Source organism: Pongo pygmaeus, chromosome 2 (genome assembly GCF_028885625.2).
Source record: "Pongo pygmaeus isolate AG05252 chromosome 2, NHGRI_mPonPyg2-v2.0_pri, whole genome shotgun sequence".
In the NCBI taxonomy this organism is placed as follows: domain Eukaryota; kingdom Metazoa; phylum Chordata; class Mammalia; order Primates; family Hominidae; genus Pongo; species Pongo pygmaeus.
Window position 1 is genome coordinate 151,376,336 of NC_085930.1, and position 22,015 is coordinate 151,398,350.

The following is a 22,015-nucleotide window of genomic DNA, read 5'->3' on the forward strand; positions in this document are numbered from 1 at the left end:
AAGAAGGGACTTTGGCATTAAGAGACTTTTTTTCTCCCTTTAAAGAAACTGTAGTATCTAAAGAACCATGGCAAGGTAGGTTTGACCAGTTTGTACCTGCTAGAATGGTTTAACATATAGTTCCTGGTTCCTTTTGTCCTGAGTCATCAGTGTGAGCTTGTGTCTATTCTAGGAGAGAGCAAGGAAGAGAGAACATTTCGGAACTGGATGAATTCCTTGGGAGTCAACCCATACATTAATCATTTGTACAGGTACATATTTTGTTTCAGCTTTACTGTCAGGGTCTAACTTTTCAAGTTTCAAACTGTAGGCATGTTTAAATGGAACATTTTCTCAAGTTGCAAGAATTTTAGCCAATTTTTAGAGTTTCAGGATGCTGGGAATTGGCAGTATAATGGATTTTAAAAGAAAGCTACTATTCAAAAAAGGAATAATAGTTATGTTTTTGATGATATACGTAAATCAGTAAAGATAATCCTTACTCTTTTATAGTTATTGATTGTAAAAATAATTTCAACTTTAACAGATTAGAGTAACAGTAATAACTGATAAATTGTTGTTATATCAGTATTTTTATTATGTCATTTTTCATTTATTTTTGCCAAAAACTTAATTATTCCATAATTTTTGTGTATTTTTTTTCTAATTTGTAAAAGTAACTTGTTTTCCTTGAAAAATTGTTATAGCTTATCTCATTCTTTCTTGTTTAAAAAATGATAACAGATTATTGACATTAGTAGGGCTAAGAAAATATTTTACTAAATCAATTCCTGGGCTAATGATGCATCTTTCTAAGTGTGGATGAGAGGAAACCATTCTTCTCTCTTTATTATACAATCTACCAGCCTGCCTTGATAAAGTGCAAAAGAAGCCAACTTCAGCTAGTTGTATTTTTTTTTAGAAAAAAGTTCTAATTAGCTAAATATATTAATAATTTACATACCCAAGAAACTCCTTAAACAAGATTATGATTAACTCCTTAAAGAAGATTAATGTCACAACAGGCCAAGTTCACTGGTTCACTGAGGATTTACGATGTTGTAATTTCTGCTCCTTGGTGTTTATTCACAATGTTCTTTAAAATTGAAAACCAGTGTTACCTTATTATGGTAACTGGCTTTGATGTGATAGACCCATATTTGTAAAGCTCTTGAAGAGTGTGTAAATTTCAGCTGGAAGACAGGAGATATATGTCAATTAGACCAGAGCTCCTGTTACAGTAGCAAGGAAGTTAAAACAAATATTGAAGGTGAGGAGGGATTCACTTTTTATGGACTGATTTGAAAGAATGTCTATAATATATATTCAAGAAAAAAGAATAACAGGTCTAGTATGATCCCATTTTGTTTACAATTTGAGTGTGTAGATATTTGTATTCGAATTTTAAAAGAAAATCTAGAGAGGTACATAGCAAACTGTATGTAGCCTGGGTAGTAGGAGTAGAGAATAGTAAGGAGACTGACTTACTTACTTATTTATTTATTTGAGATGGAGTTTCACTCTTGTTGCCCAGGCTGGAGTGCAATGGCGTGATCTCGGCTCACCGCAACCTCCGCCTCCCTGGTTCAAGTGATTCTCCTGCCTCAGCCTCCCGAGTAGCTGGGATTACAGGCATGTGCCACCATACCCAGCTAATTTTGTATTTTTAGGAGAGATGGGGTTTCTCCATGTTGGTCAGGCCGGTCGCGAACTCCTGACCTCAGGTGATCTGCCTGCCTCGGCCTCCCAAAGTGCTGGGATTACAGGCGTGGGCCACCATGCCCAAGACTTTTACTTTTAATCTTAGTAACTTAAACATGATTGCATTTTTTTGAACCATGAGCATGTATTTTTCTATAATTAAAGAGTAAGCTTAAAAATAGCAGATTAAGATTTGTTGATACTCATGTAATTATTTCATAAATGTCAGGAACACTAGAGTTCTATCACTGACAGTGGAAAAAAGAATTGACCAAACCTTTTAGCTAAAGATATCTGAAGAATATCTTTATTCAAGAAATACCAGCATAGGGCTTCTGAGCATACAGTATTTTTTCTTGCAGAAAGAACTGTTACTTTCAGAAAATTCTTAAAAGTAACATAATCTTGGAGAACTGTCAGATGTAGAAGAACAGTAGGTGGACATCTAGTTGACAGTGGAACCATGTGTCCATAGAATTGTGTCTGCATCATATTCCTAAACCCACCCCCAAGAATTTTTAGGTTCCTGCCTATAGTATAGCCAGCCCATACCAAAACAGCTAGATTTTCACTGAAAATTCTCTTCTCTAAAATGTTATATATTTCAAGAACTGTTAGTCCTAGAGTTTTTCTATGACCAGTTGGTTCTGGAACTCATCTTGAAGTCTCTGGAAATCATTTAAACTCTCTGGACCTCAGTTCTATTTGCAAAATACTACTACTACTAATAATAATACCATACTAGACAGGAATGAGAATGAATTCATTTAAAGTAAAAAAGAAAAATACATGAAACATAAGATTCCAGAACCTATAGAAATACTTTAGTGATTCTTTTTTTATACAGAATGTTTCATGTGCCTAAAGATAATCTACTCAGATCTTAATTACCTTCATATCAGACTTTCTCCATCTATCACCCAGTACTGGGCCCAGCTCCCTTCACTGCCATATGGTTTGTGCTCAGAGAATGCAAAGTAATTTAATACTAACCTTAGCGAAACATAACTTATTGGACAAGCTGTTGGAGGAGAAAAGCCATATAATATATCACAAAGCTAGCAATTTAAAAAATCAATTGCTATTGCTTTATGTCCTTAGCATACAGCATTGAAAATAGACTAAACAGGCATACGTTAACCTTCTCAGGAGAACATATTTTTCTGAATCCAAAGTAGTAATATTTTTACTTCGAGAATTCCTACTTGTTCATAAGTTCCTTCCTCTTAACTCTCATTCCTGAACACAAACAGCTGCCTACTGAGTAGCTATTGTGATTTTCCTGTAATTATTTTTTAAGTTAAAAAATAATGTATAAATAATACATGAACTTATTCTTACTGTACAAGTTTCAAGAAGTATGTAAGTATATGGAATAAAATCAAATATTCCACCCTTACTCTCTCACACTCCCCTTTTCCTGGCCTCTTTCTTTACCTGATAGAGGTAATTGTATTAACTGTCCTTAGCATATATAGGTATATAAATACATTTGACTCTAAATTTTTTTAAATAAATGAGATCAAATTGTATGAAGTGTTCTGCCATTTGCTTTTTAAAATTTGATATGTCTTGCAAAGCTTTTCACATCAATACATAGAGATCTACCTTATGTCCAATGGTGGCTAAGGAGTTTATAGTATAGTTTACTTAACAGCTCCCTACTGCCAGGCACTTAAGTTGCTTCCAAATTTATAAATATTGTGGCAATGAATGTCCTTGGATGTATACCTTTGTAAATATTTATGTAAACATTTTGGACAGATTCTTAGACTGGAAGTTCTGGGTCAAATGATATGTCCTGTCATTCTTTAAGGATTAAATGACTTATGTTCTTAAAGATATAAGTCTGTCTCCAGTGTACTTAATAAAATTAGGTAGTACCCAACATTTCCTCCTCCTTTATCTGCTTTTCCTTCCTGTTTTAGTGACCTTGCAGATGCTTTAGTGATCTTTCAGCTCTATGAGATGATCCGAGTGCCAGTCAACTGGAGCCATGTCAACAAACCTCCTTATCCTGCCCTTGGAGGGAACATGAAGAAGGTGAATGAAATAATGGCCATGGATATATTGTTATTGTTCTGATATGAAACAAAGAATTTAGAGTTTCATGAAGTTAAACGTGCTCTGTCCCCACAATTCTGATTCAGACCAAAATGTGTTAAGCTTAATAGCCTTTTTACAAGTTTGCTTTAATAAATGCAAAGATGAAGGCAATCCCTCTAGTCAGACACTTTATATAACTATTTTCATCTTTATCAAGTCATAGTACTTAATGTTCTTTGAGATGTACTGTAAATGTATTCTTTTTTTACAATTGGTATAACGTTCTGAATTTTTATTGGTTATCCACTCATTTATTCAACAGATATTTATCAATTACCTAATACCTATACAGTGTTATGCAGGACGTAAAAAAAAAAAGTATAAAGCATGGAGTTGGTCCTCAGGAAAGCCTAAATAAATTAGGGAAATATGTGTGCAAACAACTACGATATGGTACATGGTAAACAAAAGTGAATATTATGAGTTCTAGGGAAGAAAGTTGAAGAGCTACTGAAATAGTAATAGCAAAATGGGAAACACACATGAGTGAACAATTCATAGAAAAATAATGATGAATAGTAGACATATGAAAAACTTTTCACCCAGAATAAAGAAATGCAATTTAAAACGAGAAACTATTGAACTGCATCCAATGTAAGAGGAAGTATTCATTTGTATAATCTTCCTAAAACCAGTTTGTCAATACATATTAATCTTCCAAAAAATCTTTTGACCTAATTTCACCTTTTTCCACCTATCCTCATGAAAAAATCAGAAAGACACAAAGTTTTGTGGCAAAATGCTAATCATAGCAATGTTTATACAGCACACAAGAAAACAACCTAGTTGTTCAGTAAAGGGTTAATAAAATTGATACACCCATAAGATGCAGTAAAATGTGCCATTAAAAATAGTGTTTGACAGGAACAGAAAACCAAACACTGCATGTTCTCACTCTTAAGTGGGAGTTGAACAATGAGGACACATGGACACAGGGAGGGGAACATCACACACCCAGACCTGTCAGGGGTTGGGGGGCAAGGGGAGGGAGAGCATTAGGACAAATACCTAATGCATGCAGGGCTTAAAACCTAGATGATGGGGGCCGGGCGCAGTGGCTTACACCACCTGTAATCCCAGCATTTTGGGAGGCTGAGGCAGGTGGATCATGAGGTCAGGAGTTTGAGGCCAGGCTGGCCAACATAGTGAAAGCCTGTCTCTACTAAAAATACAAAAAATTAGCCGAGTGTAGTGGCAGGCGCCTGTAATCCCAGCTACTCAGGAGGCTGAGGCAGGAGAATGGCTTGAACCCGGGAGGCGGAGGTTGCAGTGAGCCGAGATGTGCCATTGCACTGCAGCCTGGGTGAGAAAGCAAAACTCTGTCTCAAAAAAAAAAAAAAAAAACCTAGATGATGGCTTGATGGGTGCAGAAAACCACCATGACACGTGTATACCTATGTTAACTATCCTGCATGTTCTGCACATGTATACCAGAACTTAAAGTGTAATCAAACTAACAAAAAATAGTGTTTTAGTAATAGTGGTAGGGAAATGAGCAGGACACAAAATTATATATATACATAATATGAATCTAATTTGTTTAAAATACATAACACACACAGAGATGTATTCAAAAGGGACTTTTAGTTTTCCACATCTATAGAATGAAAATGTATTTATAGACACTAATTTTAAAGAAAAAAATTTTTAAAGACTTTTAAAGGGAAATACATCATAGTATTAAAGTAGTTAAATGGGTGGTATAATAATACAGAGTTGCTCATATTTTTCAGCATTTCTAGTCATTGGACTGCTTGCATTTTTAATTTCATTTGATTTGCATATACTTCTTTTCATGGGAGTAGAATTCAGAAAATTTATTGACTAATTTCATGTAAGTTTTTTCTCCAAAATTTTGAATGCAAAATGTAACAGGAAAACAGAAATTAACCATTCATTATACCTGGAATTTTAATGTGAACTACAAATAAATACATATGTCACAAATGAATCATATGCAGAATACTTTTTCAACAAGTATAGAATGAAACATAAAGCCTGAAATAAATTCAAGATTTTTAAAAAATGAAGAAGCAGTACTTTCATGACACAGTATCACAGGGAATTATTTTATGGAATTTGGGCAATAATCAATACATGTCACTTTCCTTCGCTTACAAAGTTCTTAAAGCTGCACCATTAAAATAGCCTTTCTTCATTATTATTATTATTTTATTTATTTATTTATTTATTTATTTATTTATTTATTTATTTGAGATGGAGTCTCGCTCTGTTGCCCAGGCTGGAGTGCAGTGGCATGATCTCGGCTAACTGCAAGCTCTGCCTCCCAGGTTCATGCCATTCTCCTGCCTCAGCCTCCTGAGTAGCTGGGACTACAGGTGCCTGCCACCACGCTCGGCTAATTTTTTTGTATTTTTAGTAGAGATGGGGTTTCACTGTGTTAGCCAGGATGGTCTTGTCTCCTGACCTCGTGGTCCACCTGCCTTGGCCTCCCAAAGTGCTGGAATTACAGGCGTGAGCCACTGTGCCCGGCCTTCTTCTTTACTTTTAAGTATTTCTTTTCACTTGAACCCTTGTGTCCCATTATGTAACTCTTCTCATTGTCCAAATGATCTAAGCTTCATTTTTGTCCAAAGCATTTAAAGTACTTGGTAATTGATATGGTTTGGCTGTGTCTCCACCCAAATCTCATCTTGAATTGTACTCCCATATTCCCATGTATTGTGGGAGGGACCCAGTGGGAGATAGTTTGAATCATGGGGGCAGTTCCCCCATACTGTTCTCATTGTAGTGAATAAGACTTAAGAGATCTGATGGTTTTATCAGGGGTTTCCGCTTTTGCATCTTCCTCATTTTCCCTTGCTGCCACCATGTAAATAGTGCCTTTTGCTTCCTGCCATGATTCTAAGGCCTTCCCAGCCATGTGGAACTGTAAGTCCAATTAAACCTCTTTTTCTTCCCAGTCTTGGATATGTCTTTATCAGCAGTGTGAAAATGGACTGATACAGTAATCATTTCTTCCGTTAACTGTGAGACTGCACTCCAAGTTTTTCTTGCTTTGTGCTTATTCTTACCTTTCATAGGTTCTTCATCTTTTAGCCTGAGAACTCAGTATTTCCAAGGCCTGGTTCTTGGCCCAAAGGTCTTAACTTTTATATTTACACCCTCAGGGAGCAGATCTGTTTTTAGTGTTTTAATTGCAGGTTGAGTATCCCTTATCCAAAATGCTTGGGACCAGACATATTTCAGATATTGGAATATTTGCAGTATACTGGTTGAGCATCCTTAAGCTGAAAATCTGAAATGCTCCAATTAGCTTTTCTTTTGAGTATTGTGTTGGTGCTCAAAAAGTTTTAGAGTTTGGAGTATTTTGGGTTTTTGGATTTTCAGATTAGGGATACTCAACCTGTATTACCATACACATGGATTACCTCTAGGAACCTAATTTCTCATTCTTTCTCTAGTTTGGTACCTCTCTAGATCTCTTAGAAGTGTTCTGCCAAATTTGGAACCAAATATTGCCCATAAAAGAATATATGCTTTCCCTTATGTCAGCACCTATTTCCAGTTTCTTTTTCAATGCTGGTCATATCAATATATTCTTAGGCCTCTATACTAGCAACCCTGAACTCCTTTCTCACCATCATCTCCCTTAGGAACTTTGGTAGGACTGTAAAGCAGATGGCTCTTCATTGAAACACATTTTACACATGTGATTACTGCAGTTTGCTATAAAATTCTCCCACTGAAATGGGTGTCCATGGTAAATATGCTGTCTTTTTACTCTCCTGTACACAGTGTTAAATAATTTAAGTGCTAATGTTATTTTCTATATATTAGGAATCTATTCTATTTTTTAAAGTCTATATTCTTATAGCATACATTTCTTTTAAGCAGGCTAAGCCTATAATATGATTCCAAAAAATGTTTTGGAATATTATCTCTGCATTAAAAAATTCTTTAAAAAATTTTTTAGAAGTAGGGTTTCACTATGGTGCCCAGGCTGGAGTGCATGCTATTCACAGGCGTGATTATAGCACACTACAGCCTTGAACTCCTGCCCTTAAGTGATCCTCCTGCCTCAGCCTAAGTAGCTGGGACTACAGGCATGTGCCACCACACCCAGCTTCTCCTTGGATTTTAAAATAATGAATATATATCCAACATTTTATTCAATTTGTGAAGTGAGCCAGGCAGATGTTACAGCAGGTTCAAAGATCTTCCATTTTTATTTTTAGTAAATTGAACTTTGGGAATTTGGATTCTCTTTTTTAAAGAACAATAACCATATATTTGTACAAATTCTCTTATTGTATTAGCTGTCTCACATTTCCTGGAAATATTTTCTTACTATTGGGAAAAATGTATCTGTGTACCTTAGGTTAGACTGTTTTGTAATGGTACCTTAACTAACTCGTGGAAGAAAATTAGGAAAAGTAGTGTTCTCCTCTTAAGTGTTTATTCCAAAAAGTACTTAGTGTAAGCACTTTTGTTCTACTGGTGATATAAGATTATGAGAGCTTATAATTTCACTGGAGCAAAAAGACTCAGATACATAAGAATTTATAAGTTCTGATGTAAGAAACACAGCAGTAGATGATGGAGATAAAAAACCCTATTGACTCCAGGATAGACAAAAAAAATTATTAGAGAAAGGACCTAACTGGACTTATACCACTGGAAAGAAGTATGTGTGTGTGGTTGGGGAGGGTAAACAATTTATTAGGTGTTTATGTATCAGATTCTTATTTTAGGCAGGGCATTGTGCTGGGAGTGGGGACAGTATGATATAGATTTGTGCACGTAAAAATTTTTGTCCTTTAGAAGAAGCTTATACTCTAGTTGTTGAAAGGAAACACATACAAGGCTAAGTATAGTAGAAGATGGTGCATAAGCATTACAAAGTAAGCATTCTTAGGAGTTCAAGGAAAGGATAGATCATTATTAGTTGGTACAGTTAAGGATAAGCCTTTATTGAAGAAAGTGGGCCAAAAGCTGAATTTCAGAGGATGAGTAAGATCTGGGTAAAGAATATCGGAGATGAAGTTAGATTCTTAATAAAACAATTACTTTCTTCTCTATTTTTAAATTTTAAATCTAGACAAAACATCATCTATTACTTCTATTAAAGGAAAGCAGGAAACCTAGGTTTTTAGTCACAGATGTGCCATTAATAAGCTATTTCATCTTGGATAGTCAAGAATTTTTTTTTTTTTTTTTTTTTTTGAGACGGAGTTTTTGCTCTGTTGCCCAGGCTAGAGGGCAGTGGTACAATCTTGGCTCACTGCAACCTCCACCTCCCGGGTTCAAGCGATTCTCCTGCCTTAGCCTCCTGAGTAGCTGGGATTACAGGCACCCGCCACCACACCTGGCTAACTTTTGTATTTTTAGTAGAGATGAGGTTTCACCATGTTGGCCAGGCTGGTCTCGAACTCTTGACCTCAGGTGATCCACCTGCCTTGGCCTCCCAAAGTGCTAGGATCACAGGCGTAAGCGAACACGCCCAGCCTGGATAGTCAAGACTTTTAGAGTAGGAAGGGATCTTAAAACTTACCGGCCAGTTGTTCCTCTATCTAGGTTAACCCACTCGGTGCTTTAATATCTTCAACTATAAAATGGAAATAATTATGTCCTTGCTTTCCCTGGACAAATTATTATTATGAAATTGGTCATATAAATTTAAGGTGTCATAATTGTTTTTCAGATGGCTGAACTAGGCTGGCGTATTCTGGAGATATGTTTTTAAAAATCTGTTTTTATACCCAAACTTTTACTTATTTATAGATTGAAAACTGTAACTATGCAGTGGAACTTGGGAAGAACAAGGCCAAATTCTCCTTGGTTGGCATTGCTGGGCAGGACCTAAATGAAGGGAATTCAACACTTACCCTGGCATTGGTATGGCAGCTGATGAGAAGGTAAAGGCTGATATGTTGGTAGCAACACTGCCTGTTTCCTCCAACAAGTAATCTGAACTAAACTTTTAGCTATTTTTGAACAATGATGAACACAGAAGAAATATACAATGCAAAATATTTTAATTTTTAAAGGATTTACTGTTGATTATAGTTTTTTTGTAAATTATATTTTATTTAAAAATGGGTCAATATCCAGAAACACTATCACTTTTATTAATGCCTCTTAAAAATGGCTTCATAAGGAATTGCTTTAAGTTTTAAAAATACCATGTTGTAGTTTTTGTTTCTGATTAATGAGGTTTGTAACTTTGGAATGTAACTGGGTGCAAATGCCAGACTAAAATTAGAAATATTTATTAGAACGGAACTATTTCTTAAGTATTTATCTAAACATTGATATAAATTATGTGAAAGCAAATTTCACCCTTTTCAGTCTCAAATATACATCTTTTCTGTTGCAGGTACACATTGAATGTGTTATCGGATCTTGGAGAGGGTGAAAAAGTAAATGATGAAATTATAATTAAATGGGTCAATCAGACTCTTAAAAGTGCAAACAAAAAGACTTCTATTTCCAGCTTCAAGGTAATCAAGAGTCCTAAAAAAATTTTTTTTTTGTAGGTATAGGAAGGAATTTTTTTTTTTTTTTTTTTTGGTGATGGAGTCTCGCTCTGTCACCCAGGCTGGTGTGCAGTGGCGTGATCTTGGCTCACTGCAAGCTGTGCCTCCCAGGTTCACGCCATTCTCCTGCCTCAGCCTCCTGAGTAGCTGGGACTACAGGTGCCCGCCACCACACCCGGCTAATTTTTTTTTTTTTTTTTTTTTGTATTTTTAGTAGACATGGGGTTTCACCATGTTAGCCAGGATGGTCTTGATCTCCTGAGCTCATGATCCGCCCGCCTCAGCCTCCCAAAGTGTTGGGATTACAGGCATGAGCCACCGTACCCGGCCAGGAACGAATTTTTATTGGAAATTACATTGGTTTGGTTTAGAAATATATTAATGTTGTATGTCAGAAACATGATTTGTGAGTTTAGACATACTAATTATTTGGCCTGTGTAAACTTGAAATATTCAGTTTTAATTACTAAATTTTTGATTGGTTGTCCAGTTAAGTATAAATGTAGGTTAATATTATCTGACTCTGGTAATCTAATCTTAAAAAATAAACAGAACAGAGCCAAAAAAAATCCAGTTATCAAATGAAAAAGATAAGAAGCCATTGTTTATATAGGACCTATAATGTTTTGTGCTCCCTAGCAGCAGTCTCAGAATTGTATTGACATCATTTCCAAGGCATAACAGAGCCAGCCAAACCGATTCAAGTGGGAATTGAGAAAACTGGTAGGAAAAAAAAAAAATCTTGTCATCTAGCTTCATAATGGCACTTAACACTCACTTCCAAGCATTTGTGGATGATTCATAAAGCACTCAAAATGTAATCTGTACATACATACCCACTAATTTTCATGCATTTCCATTGTGTTTTGCTTTTGCATGCAAGCCGATGTTAGCTACAAATAAGCATGTCTGCTTGTACACATTAATTCAGTGAGCCTTGTGTTTGTGATTTTATTATGTGTGAAAAACTAGCAATAAATTTGTGGGTTTTTTACTGAAATAAAGTACAAAGAGATGAAACACTAAGCTATCCTAAGAGATATCTACCTATTTTTTATTTCTTTGCCTTTGCTCTATATGCTTAACAACATTGCAAAGTGAAAGAAATGTCAGAAATTTATCAGTTCAATCTTCTCATGTTTGCCAAAAACTGAGGCCCAAAACGGTTTTAACAGGACGGCTGGATATTGGCAGAGATGTTGCCTGAGTCCTAGTTAAATTGATTTTTTCCCCCCTTTTCTATCTTGGAAGAAACTAATGACATTGAGTTTTTGTTACTGCTTGTTTTTTTTTTTGAAGTAATTTTCAGTCCATGATTTGTCTCTCTGTGTTTTAAACATAAAACACAAAAATATAAAATAGCAATGGGGATTGTATTATAAAATTCTCTAATTGGCAGTTATTCTTTAAAATTGTTATGTTGAAATTATATGCATTTGCACATTAATTTATAGAAAATATTAAGCATGTATATAGTTAATATAATGAGAAAATATTTAGGAGCAAATTAATATTTATTGAGCTCCTATTAAGTAACTTTTCTAAGTAAAGAAAAAGGCATAAATTATAGGAAATTAATTTGGCCCTCAGAGTGTTCACCATTTATTTTAAAGACAAAGATTGTATAACCGAGAGGGTAACAATACTATAGAATAAATGATAAAATCCAAGTAATGCAACTAATATTATGGATGAAAAGTCTGATCATTTCCAATTGAATGGTCAGTGAAGGGCCAATAAAGACAGCTGGATTTGAACATCATAGATGGTGGGAGGATTTGAATTAGTGGAGAGAAAGGGGGATAACAAACTTAGAAGGGTCCATCTTGAATAAAGGCATGTCTCAGAAAGTTAGGAGAAATAGTATGGTTCCTAAGGGATGTTGTGCAAGACATAAATTGGGTCAAGATTGTGGAGGATTTTGGCCTAAATAAAGGATATTGAGTAAAGGGGGTAATAAGAAAGGCAATTATTTTAGGAATACCAATCTGAATGTAGTGAACAGGATGGGGATGGAGAATAGTGTAACTGCAAGGACAGTGCAAAAGAATCCAAGGCAGTACTCAAGGTGTGATGTAATAAGGGGGTTGGGGCTGGGAATGGAAATGGTAAGATTAGAAAGCTATAAGTTATTGCAAAAGAAGAACTAGGATTTGGCTTCCTGATTTGGGGAAGAAGAAGGGAGGGAGGAGCCAAAACTCTTCATGTTTTGGGCATGGGTAACTGGAAAACAGATAACACTAATAGAAATGAGGATGTCATGAGGTACAGCTGCTTCCTGGAAAAGGTGATGAATTCAGTTTTAAGCTTGAATTTGAGGTAATTTTAGGAAAATGGGGATGATGAAAGGAGATATTAAAACTGGAAAGACAGACTTGGTGATCAGTTGAATAAAAGGGTTGAGAAATGGGAGTGCATAAACCTTTTAAGGGAGAGCAACCCTAGAGAACAGCCGACCTGAGAGTTTGGCTCTACTTAGAACTGAGGTGGCAGAAACATCGCAAAAGTGCTTGGCATTTTGCATATGCCTAATGATAAAATCTTTAAAGAGAATGCAAATGGTTAAGAAATGAGGCAGTGAATGCTAAAACATAGTTGAGGTGAGGGAGGTACTTTTCCAACTACAGAAGGCATTATGTTTGAAGGCTATAATAAGTGGCACTAGCAGAAAAATTGTAATTATAATCAAGGTAGCACTATAGGAATTTCAGAAAAGACAAATTTACCCTTTTTAGCCACAAAATAAATTTCCCTTGCTAAGAAGATAGAGAAGGTGGTATGTCAGCAAATAATAATCATAATTACCATTTATTGAGTCCTTCGTGTCACTGTGTTAAGCACTTTACACATTGTTTAATTTTCTAAATACTCTGAGCAAAAAGGTGAGCATTAGACAAGTTAAATGTCTACTGTCATACAGCTTTTAAGCAGAACAGCTGGGTTTCATATCCAGGTCTATCTACACACAAGTTGAAAGCCAAGCTTTGGAGTTGTATGGCCCTGGGTTGACTTTTGGCTGAGCTACTGATTAGCTGAGTAGCATACTGCTCATTTATTCCATAAATATTCAAAGCTTGCCCTGTGTCAGGTGCCTTGCTAGTTGCTGTGGCTACATAGTGCCCTCAAAGAAATCACTATTCAGGGAAGGTGGCAAATAAGAAAACAAGAATCACAGTATGGGGTGTCAGCATACTAAATAAATCAGCTAAACGGGGAGTATGGGACCACATGAGAAGGGCATCTGTTTCACAGAAACCTTAGCAGTTTAAACTAACAGCAGGGCTACATCTACTGATGAATAAAACAGAGCTTACTTCTGGCTCAGCATTTAGTATCTGTGTGACCATGGGCAAGTTATTAATTTCTCTATTCTTCAGTTTCCCCATATCTAAAATGGGGAAATTAATAATCCCTCTCTACTAAGATTGTTGTTAGACTACATAAGTTAACAAAATGTAAAGAGCTTAAAAGTACCTAGCACATATTAAGGGCTCAATAAATGGGGCTTACCACGCTGTTGGCATTGCTAATATATAAAGGGCATCATATGTGGCAGGGCAGGGGACTCTGCTGAGCCTCTTAGGGAAGTCTGGTGTCCACATCACTGTTTTTCCAGATTTATTTATTTATTTTTTTGAGACTGAGTCTTGCTCTGTCGCCCAGGCTGGAGTGCAGTGACGTGATCTCAGCTCACTCCAACCTCCGCCTCCCGGGTTTAAGTGATTCTCCTGCCTCAGCCTCCCGAGTAGCTGGGACTACAGGCGCCCGCCGTCACGCCCAACTAATTTTTTGTATTTTTAGTAGAGATGGGGTTTCACCGTGTTAGCCAGGATGGTCTCAATCTCCTTACCTCCTGATCTGCCTGCCTTGGCCTCCCAAAGTGTTGGGATTACAGGCATGAGCCATCGCGCCCGGCCTTTCCACTTTTATTTTTTAAAATGTCAGAAACAGCAGTGGAATGAAATGTTCTAATATGTATCAAATAGAGGGAAAAATCATTATCTTGAAAATCAAGCTGTAGGTAATTCTAGATTAAGATATTGAAATTCTTTTGCCAAAGTCATTTCTTTATGATGAACTTAAGGAAATAAAAGGAAAAATAATGGAAATGTATTTATATACTAACCTAAGGGTTTTCGCTATAACCCCTTTCCCTTTGCAAAAGTAAAATGTCTTTCACTGATAATGTACAAATCAGAGGATTTGGAAAACAGGGCTATTTTCTTGGAAACAAGAAGATAAGAGATCTGATACAATCTTTAGAAACTTAAATTTTTCATTAAACTCCGTAGAAGCTTTACCCAAGGTAACTCATAAGAAAATGGGTGGGAAAAATACTTGTTTCCTAAATCTAAATGAAATATTTAAAATAACACAAATATGTAAATAAGGAATCAAATTATAGCACAATTAAATAAGTCACTTGTCTTTTAAAAAATAATCATATACATATATGAAAGGTAAGCCCATAGAAATTAAAATGTATTCTAGAATGAAATATTGTTTTTAGAAAGTATAATACAGTACACATTTAGAGTCATCTAGAAAGCTTATTAAAAATATAGATTCCCAGCCTCATTCATAGATAACCTGACATTAGTTTGAGTGGGGCTAGATTTGCACTTTTAACAAGTACCCCACATGATTTTCATGTAGGTGGTCTGCAGACTGATTTCTCAGAAACAGAAAAGATACAAAAAGCAGATCCAGATTACCAGCATCAGATAGACTTAAAGGACCTAATTATTTTTACCCTCTATCTCTTACCCCTGCCCAAAGATCTGTATCATAAAATGAACATTCCTAATAAGAATATAAATTTTTCTAAAATTAATAAATGAGGCTGGGCGCAGTGGCTCACGCCTGTAATCCCACCACTTTGGGAGGCCGAGGCGGGTGGATCACGAGGTCAGGAGATTGCAACCATCCTGGCTAACATGGTGAAACCCCATCTCTACTAAAAATACAAAAATATCAGCCGGGTGTGGTGGCCGGCGCCTGTAGTCCCAGCTACTCAGGAGGCTGAGGCAGGAGAATGGCATGAACCTGGGAGGCAGAGCTTGCAGTGAGCCAAGATGGCGCCACTGCACTCCAGCCTGGGCAACAGAGCGAGACTGTGTCAAAAAAAAAAAAAAAAAAATTAATAAATGAAGTGGCTCATAGATTGTGGCTCGAAGAAGCTGTTACTCTTCTTCACATGGCTTCAAATTGTTTTATTAGATACTGATTAAGAACTGACATTTGGCTAGAGCCTATACTAGATGCTTTCACCTATACCACCTCAGCATTCCTAAGAATCCTATGACATTCTACTTTAGAGATTAGGAAAGGGTGCTCTGGCTTCAAGTAACAGAAACCCAATTTCAAGTGGTTTAAACCAAAAGGAAAGGTATTGACTACAATAACAGTAATCCAGAGGTAGGGTAGACTTCTGGATCGGTTGGACCAATAATTGAAGAATGTCATTCAGGACTCTTTTTTTTTTCCCCCATCTCTGCTTTGCCATCTAATGTGCCAGCTTCACCCTAAAGCTGGTTTTCTTTTGGTCATAGGATAGTTGCTGCTTGTGACAGAGGTTTCATTCTCTCATTCACATCCAGGAGGAGGGGTTGCTGGCTTTCCATAACATAGGCCCAAATTAAAGTACTGTGGTAATAGAATAGCATTCCTCTGTTTGGCTTAGACCAGTGTTTTGAAATCTTAAAAGAAACTTATCCTCTAAGGAATATTTTTAGAATTTTTTTCCTTTTTGTCTCTCCCATGAAATTTTAATGCAGAGATACACTGTATACCTGTTTATGCACTGTATGCTTTATACATAAAAAAGGTTATCACCCTACCCCTATTGAGAATGCTTGACCTAGATTAATTTAGGTTCATTCTTGGAACTGTGAATGTCAGCTTTCCTTGAAGCTATGTCTGTGTGAAGGAGGTATGGATATAGAGCAAAAATATGGGTTCTACTTGTATGAAAGAAGTAAAGAGTGTGTAGATTCTGGGTAGGCAAGCAGTGGTGGCCACTATTCAAGCTGAGAGAGAGAACAAATAATTTGTTCAAGTACTGATAAGTGGTAAAAATCAGTTCAGACCAGGATGTCTGATTTCATCTGCAGTGCACTATTCACTATAATTTAGTTGTCCATTTTTAGCTTGCCTTGGTGGTAACTTAAAAATGGAGAGACTCTTGGGCATTTTAGAGTCAGACTGTCGTGGGTTCAAATACCAGTTCTGTATTTACTGGTTGTGTAAACAAGTCATTTGAGCTATCTTAACTTCATATTCTTCATCTTTTTTTAAAAAAGAATTCCTTTACTATCAAGATGCTAGCGTTCAAAAAGTGGATTAAATAAACTAAAACATGTAAAACAACAAGACAATGTCTTTGTAAGTGTTAGTTCCCTTTCACTATTTCATTTTTCTTTCTGAAAAATATTAAGGGAAGGCTTTGGGATTCATGGTCTAAGAAATATGTGAGTAGAATTTATAAAATTGTTAATTAAAAATTCATCTACTCCCTTTCAAAAGTTGTGTATTTTTTACAGAATGGATACTATAGTTAGCATACTTAAGAGCTATCATGTCCACAAACCTTATTCAGATATGGTGACAACTCTATACTATATATAAAGATTTAAGGAAATGTATATTTTAAAGGGTTTATTTATGTGTGCTGGTTGCAGAAAAGCTGAACGTTAGGTTAAGTACAAAGAATTTATAGATTGCCTTCAGTTATATGATCAGAAGAGTCTGAAAATAATGAAAATTAAAGGTCAGATGTTTATGGATGTTCATCTATGCTTTATTTTCTAGGATAAATCTATAAGCACAAGTTTACCTGTCCTAGATTTAATAGATGCCATTGCACCAAATGCAGTTCGTCAAGAAATGATCAGGAGAGAAAACTTATCTGATGAGGACAAGCTGAACAATGCTAAGTAAGCCTTTATGGTTTATATTAGAATACATGGCCCTTTAATTCTCTAAAATCCTTATAGGAAAAGTTACTATGCCCTTAAAATTCATATTTTTAAATATAACTTATGTGTGAGTCTTAGATTTAAGACTCACAAACTTAACCTTTTCATAAAACTAATCTTGTCAAAATATTTCACTCTTTTGTTAAAATATGTTAAGTGAAAACACAGTGGATAACACCAAGATATTTTTCTTGTCTCTTCAAGATACGCCATTTCAGTTGCTCGAAAGATCGGTGCCCGGATATATGCATTACCTGATGACCTCGTAGAAGTGAAACCAAAGATGGTTATGACGGTGTTTGCATGCTTAATGGGAAAAGGACTGAACAGAATAAAATAATCATTTCATATGATTTTCTGCCACATTAAACATATTGTATGCCTCACAGTTTACAGGATTCTGAAATGTAGTGGGTGTAAAACCAGAGATTATTTGTATGCTCAAAATAGTTATATATTCATTAATGAATTCAATATCCTGTTCATACTAGTTAGAGCTGGTCAGCCTTTTTGGGTAACACAGTTAATTTACCAACTGATACAGATAATAGAATATATTCATAATCAAGCTGATACTTCATGATTAAATTATTTTTGTTGCTTAAAAGTCATATTAGACAAGACTAAATCATTCTTTTTTATGGTTCAAAAAAGATGAATACAAACATTTTTGCAGGTTCTGCTGTGAAATGTGGTTTGATTTTTTTGGTGTGTTAATTTTGATCATAAATGCATTCATACACATAATCCAGTTTAATCCTTTTATTTGCTTCCTCCAACTATTTAAAGTGGTCCAAAAACTCTTTTCTGTAAGTTTCTATACTGTCTAAAACCTTATGGTGACCAGAATTGTTTATTAATATCAAACTTTTTTATATATGAGAACTAATTCTTGAATAAACCCCAAAATTCACTCTCTTGTTTAAGTAGCAGCAGCTTTTTACTTAAAATTTAATTTTAACTACATTTATATTTTACATATCCTAGTTTGGTAATACAGCTTTAACTATGTCATGCAACATATATATGTTGGTAGGATGTTATTAGATATGTGCACATATATATTTTTTTGCACCTGAATCACCCAGCTTTTCATAAGTGGTATGTTTAATTGGTCATTCAGCCAACCATCAGTATTTTTCCCCCACAACATGTGTAACACTTTTCAGTCTGTGGATATCTGATACATTAAGATTTCTTTTTATAAGTATTCATTTTGAATGTGCATATAGTTATTTGACCCCTTCCAAATACTTGTAGCCAAACATTGGCTAGAACATCCCAAGATATGCTGACACGGTCCTGTTAGCTTCATATTATACTTGCTAGTTTAGGTCTCTATAGAAGCCCTATATAATTTAGAATATGCCCACTGAATATCTTTAATAGAAAGTAACATAAAGCTAGTATTCAATGTAGAGTATTTTCATATGTTTTTTCACAGCCCGTTAACAAATTGGCAATGTTTGGTTAATGTTTGTATTACTTGGAAATCGCTACAGCTTGGACCTATTTTTTTCTAAATTTTTAGCATTAGTCCATTTCTGCTGCTAACAATTGAATCCAGAAATCTACTTCCTCCATCTTCCACTGTTAGTGCCAGTGAGCAATACTGTTGTGCAACAAAAATGTCACTTTATCTCAGTGTGAATGAGTAGTCTAAATTCCCCTTCTACCATTGATTTAAATATATATATTGGTAAGAGTGAGACTGCCCATGTGTTTAGAATAGAATTTTTTAAATGAAATGATCAACAGGTGGAATTTTGAAATATATTCTTCTACGAAAGAGATTTCTTTCCCTTTTATATTTTGATGATTGTTTTCTTATATGAAGATTAAGATATGTTCTTGTTCTTTTATAAGATTATTTAAATTATGTTTCCCTCTGATTTTTTTTCACCATTGTATTTACTAAGTTATTGGATTTACATGAAATCTGGCACTTTAGGGTGTTCTTTTTCTCACAGAGTATATTTAATAAAAATGCTGTGTATATAGAAATGTGTATTTATTTCATTTGAAGAAAAATATTCAGCCTTGAAAATTAGTCTAGCATAAGCTTATTTTCCAGAAAAGAAAACAATTCCTAAATGAGTTAGTAAAACAAAAAAAAATTGTATTTGATTTCTTTGAAGATGAGGGTAGTTCTTTTGTTCTTAAATATGAAGAATTACTAAAAACCAACTGTGTGATTACTACAATTTAGTTTGTGCTGAAATAATTCAGGTGAATCAATCCATTCACAAATTTATCATCTATTATGATCCAGATACTATGCTAGACACTGGGGATTCATCTGAAAAAAATACAGATGGAGTCTCCTAACCTCATGTATCACATCCATGTATCATATCCTAGTAGAGAGACAATTCATAAATAGGAATTTTAGAGTGATAATGCAGTAGAAGAAATAACATAAGGTAATGTGATAGAGACTGACTTGGGAAATGGAGTGGAGATTATTTGTATTTGGGTGGTCAGGGAAGGTCTCTCTAAGGATATTTGTGCTATAAGTGTTCAGCAGAGAGAACAAATGTAAAGAACCTGAAGCAGGCAGTCCTGTAGGCATCCTAGAAGACAAACAGGTGAACGTGACCTGAGAGTACTGAGGGAGAGTCAGAGTCTGGAGATGGAGATAGAGTCTAGGGTATTGTAGGACTAGATCTAAATCTGGATTTGTTTTTTTCTTCTCTGACTGGAGTCATGACTGCTCTTTTGTATATGTGGTTTGGGTAAGCTGCTTGAAATATGCTGCTTCTGAATCTTGGATGTTATTGTTCATCATAACTCTACCACTGGTCTCTGTATCACCTGTGTAGAAAAAACTGATAGGCTGCATAGATTATGTTAAAATACCCCAATTTATGCTGGATAAAGAGGGTACCAGGCCAGGCACAGTAGTTCATGCCTATAATCTCAGCACTTTGGGAGGCCAAGGTGGGAGGACTGCTTGAGGCCAGGAGTTTGAGACCAACCTGGGCAACATAGACTCTTGCTACAAAATTTTATTTATTTATTGAGACAGAGTCTCTCTCTGTTGCCCAGGCTGGAGTGCAGTGGCACGATCTTGGCTCACTGCAACCTCTGCCTCCCGGGTTCAAGTGATTCTCGTGCCTCAGCCTCCTGAGTAGCTGGGATTACAGATGTGTGTCACCATGCCTGGCTATTTTTTTTGTGTGTTTTTAGTAGAGGCAGGGTTTCACCATGTTGGCCAGGCTGGTCTCGAACTCCTGACCTCAAGCAGTCTGCCCGCCTCGGCCTCCCAGGGTGCTGGGATTACAGGCATGAGCCACTGGGCCCAGTCCTCAATTTTTTTTTTTTTTAATTAGATGGGTGTGGTGGTGTGCACCTGTAGTCCTAGCTACTCGGGAGGCTGAGGTGGAAGGATTGTTTGAGCCTGGGATTTTGACACTATGATGAGCTATGATTGCACCATTGCACTCCAGCCTGGGTGACACAGCAAGATGCTGTCTCTTAACAAAAAGTGTATCAGAGAGGTAAGAGAGGATTTCTGCAGCTGAGATGATCCAAAAAGACTTCTGAAGAACAGGGTGCAGTTGCAACACTGGCTTAGTTTGAAGTAGGAACAGCCCCCCGACCCCCAGCACTTTGAAAGGCCTCCTAGGATTATCTACCAAAGTAGGCTGGGATTCCCCAGTCTTAGAAATTAATCCAGCCCCTATGGGAGTCCTCTGGATAAAGAATCATCTAAGTCCAGCAACTTGCAAATGCCTCGGATTGAAGTGAAGCTATATCTACATTGCGCTCTATCTCGCTTGCTCTCCTGCTATATCACATGTGCGACATAGTTCTGAGCCATCTAAATTTTTTCCCTCAAACACGAAGTTTTGGGTACATCAGAGTTAGTGTTTTTCTGCTACTAACTAAAAATTGTGCTGCACTACAGAGAGTATAAGCACACACACATAAATACAAATATGTGCCACTGTTCACTGGCCAGAAATTTACAAGGAACAATCTTGACATTCCACGAAATAAACTTGGAACTGTATTAAACATTACAAAATGAGGAAGATTTACCATCTACTAGGGATAAGACAGAAAACAAACTCAATAGATTATCAACTGTTTTGAAGTAAATACATGAAAATGTTTGGAAAGACGGTCTGCTAAGGCCTCTTAGAAAAGATCTAACAAAGACTTTTGAATTATGAGAAAGTTGTATTTAGGAAATTTCGGGAGTTAAAGTGTTGGCTGAGACAGGGATGGAACATACCAGCCTGAACAGGATAGGGAGTATTTCCCCCAAATATAAGACACTCCGAAGTAAATTTATGTATTCTCTTAAAAACCTAAAACTTTAAAGGCACAATTTAGAGTTTTCTATATGATTATGGGAAGCAACAGGAATTATTCAAGAGGCGAAATTTCCAGTTTCTCCTCCATTACCTTTTAAAAGCAGAAGACAATAGCAACTCTATAATGGTTATAATACTTTAAAAGTTTGGTTAAAAATAAATTATTTGGCAGGGTACGATGACTCATGCCTGTAATTCCAGCACTTTGGGAGGCCAAGGTGGGCGGCGGCACTTGAACCTAGGAGTTCAAAGGCCAGCCTGGACAACATAGTGTGACCCCTTGTCTACAAAAAAAATTTAAAAAGTTAGCCAGGTGTGGTGGCATGCGCTTCTGGTTCCAGCTACTTGGGAAATTGAGATGGGAGGATTGCTGGAGCCCAGAAGGTTGAGGCTGCAATGAGCTATGATCGTGCCACCACACTCCAGCCTG

At 36.1% G+C, this 22,015-nt stretch overlaps 1 protein-coding gene across 4 annotated transcripts in view; it reads left to right on the plus strand.

Moving 5' to 3' along the window:
- The window catches only part of PLS1 (plastin 1), a 115,031-nt gene extending 95,770 nt beyond the window's left edge, over positions 1-19,261 (plus strand). For all 4 annotated transcript variants that reach the window (XM_054481244.2, XM_063662271.1, XM_063662273.1 and 1 more), the window contains 6 exons: positions 173-251; positions 3,609-3,723; positions 9,532-9,665; positions 10,127-10,250; positions 17,097-17,221; positions 17,468-19,261. In XM_054481244.2, coding sequence (XP_054337219.1) covers positions 173-251; positions 3,609-3,723; positions 9,532-9,665; positions 10,127-10,250; positions 17,097-17,221; positions 17,468-17,603 — 713 coding nt within the window. In that variant the 3' untranslated portion in view covers positions 17,604-19,261. The remainder of the gene's footprint in view (positions 1-172; positions 252-3,608; positions 3,724-9,531; positions 9,666-10,126; positions 10,251-17,096; positions 17,222-17,467) is intronic.
- Positions 19,262-22,015: the final 2,754 nt, after the last annotated feature.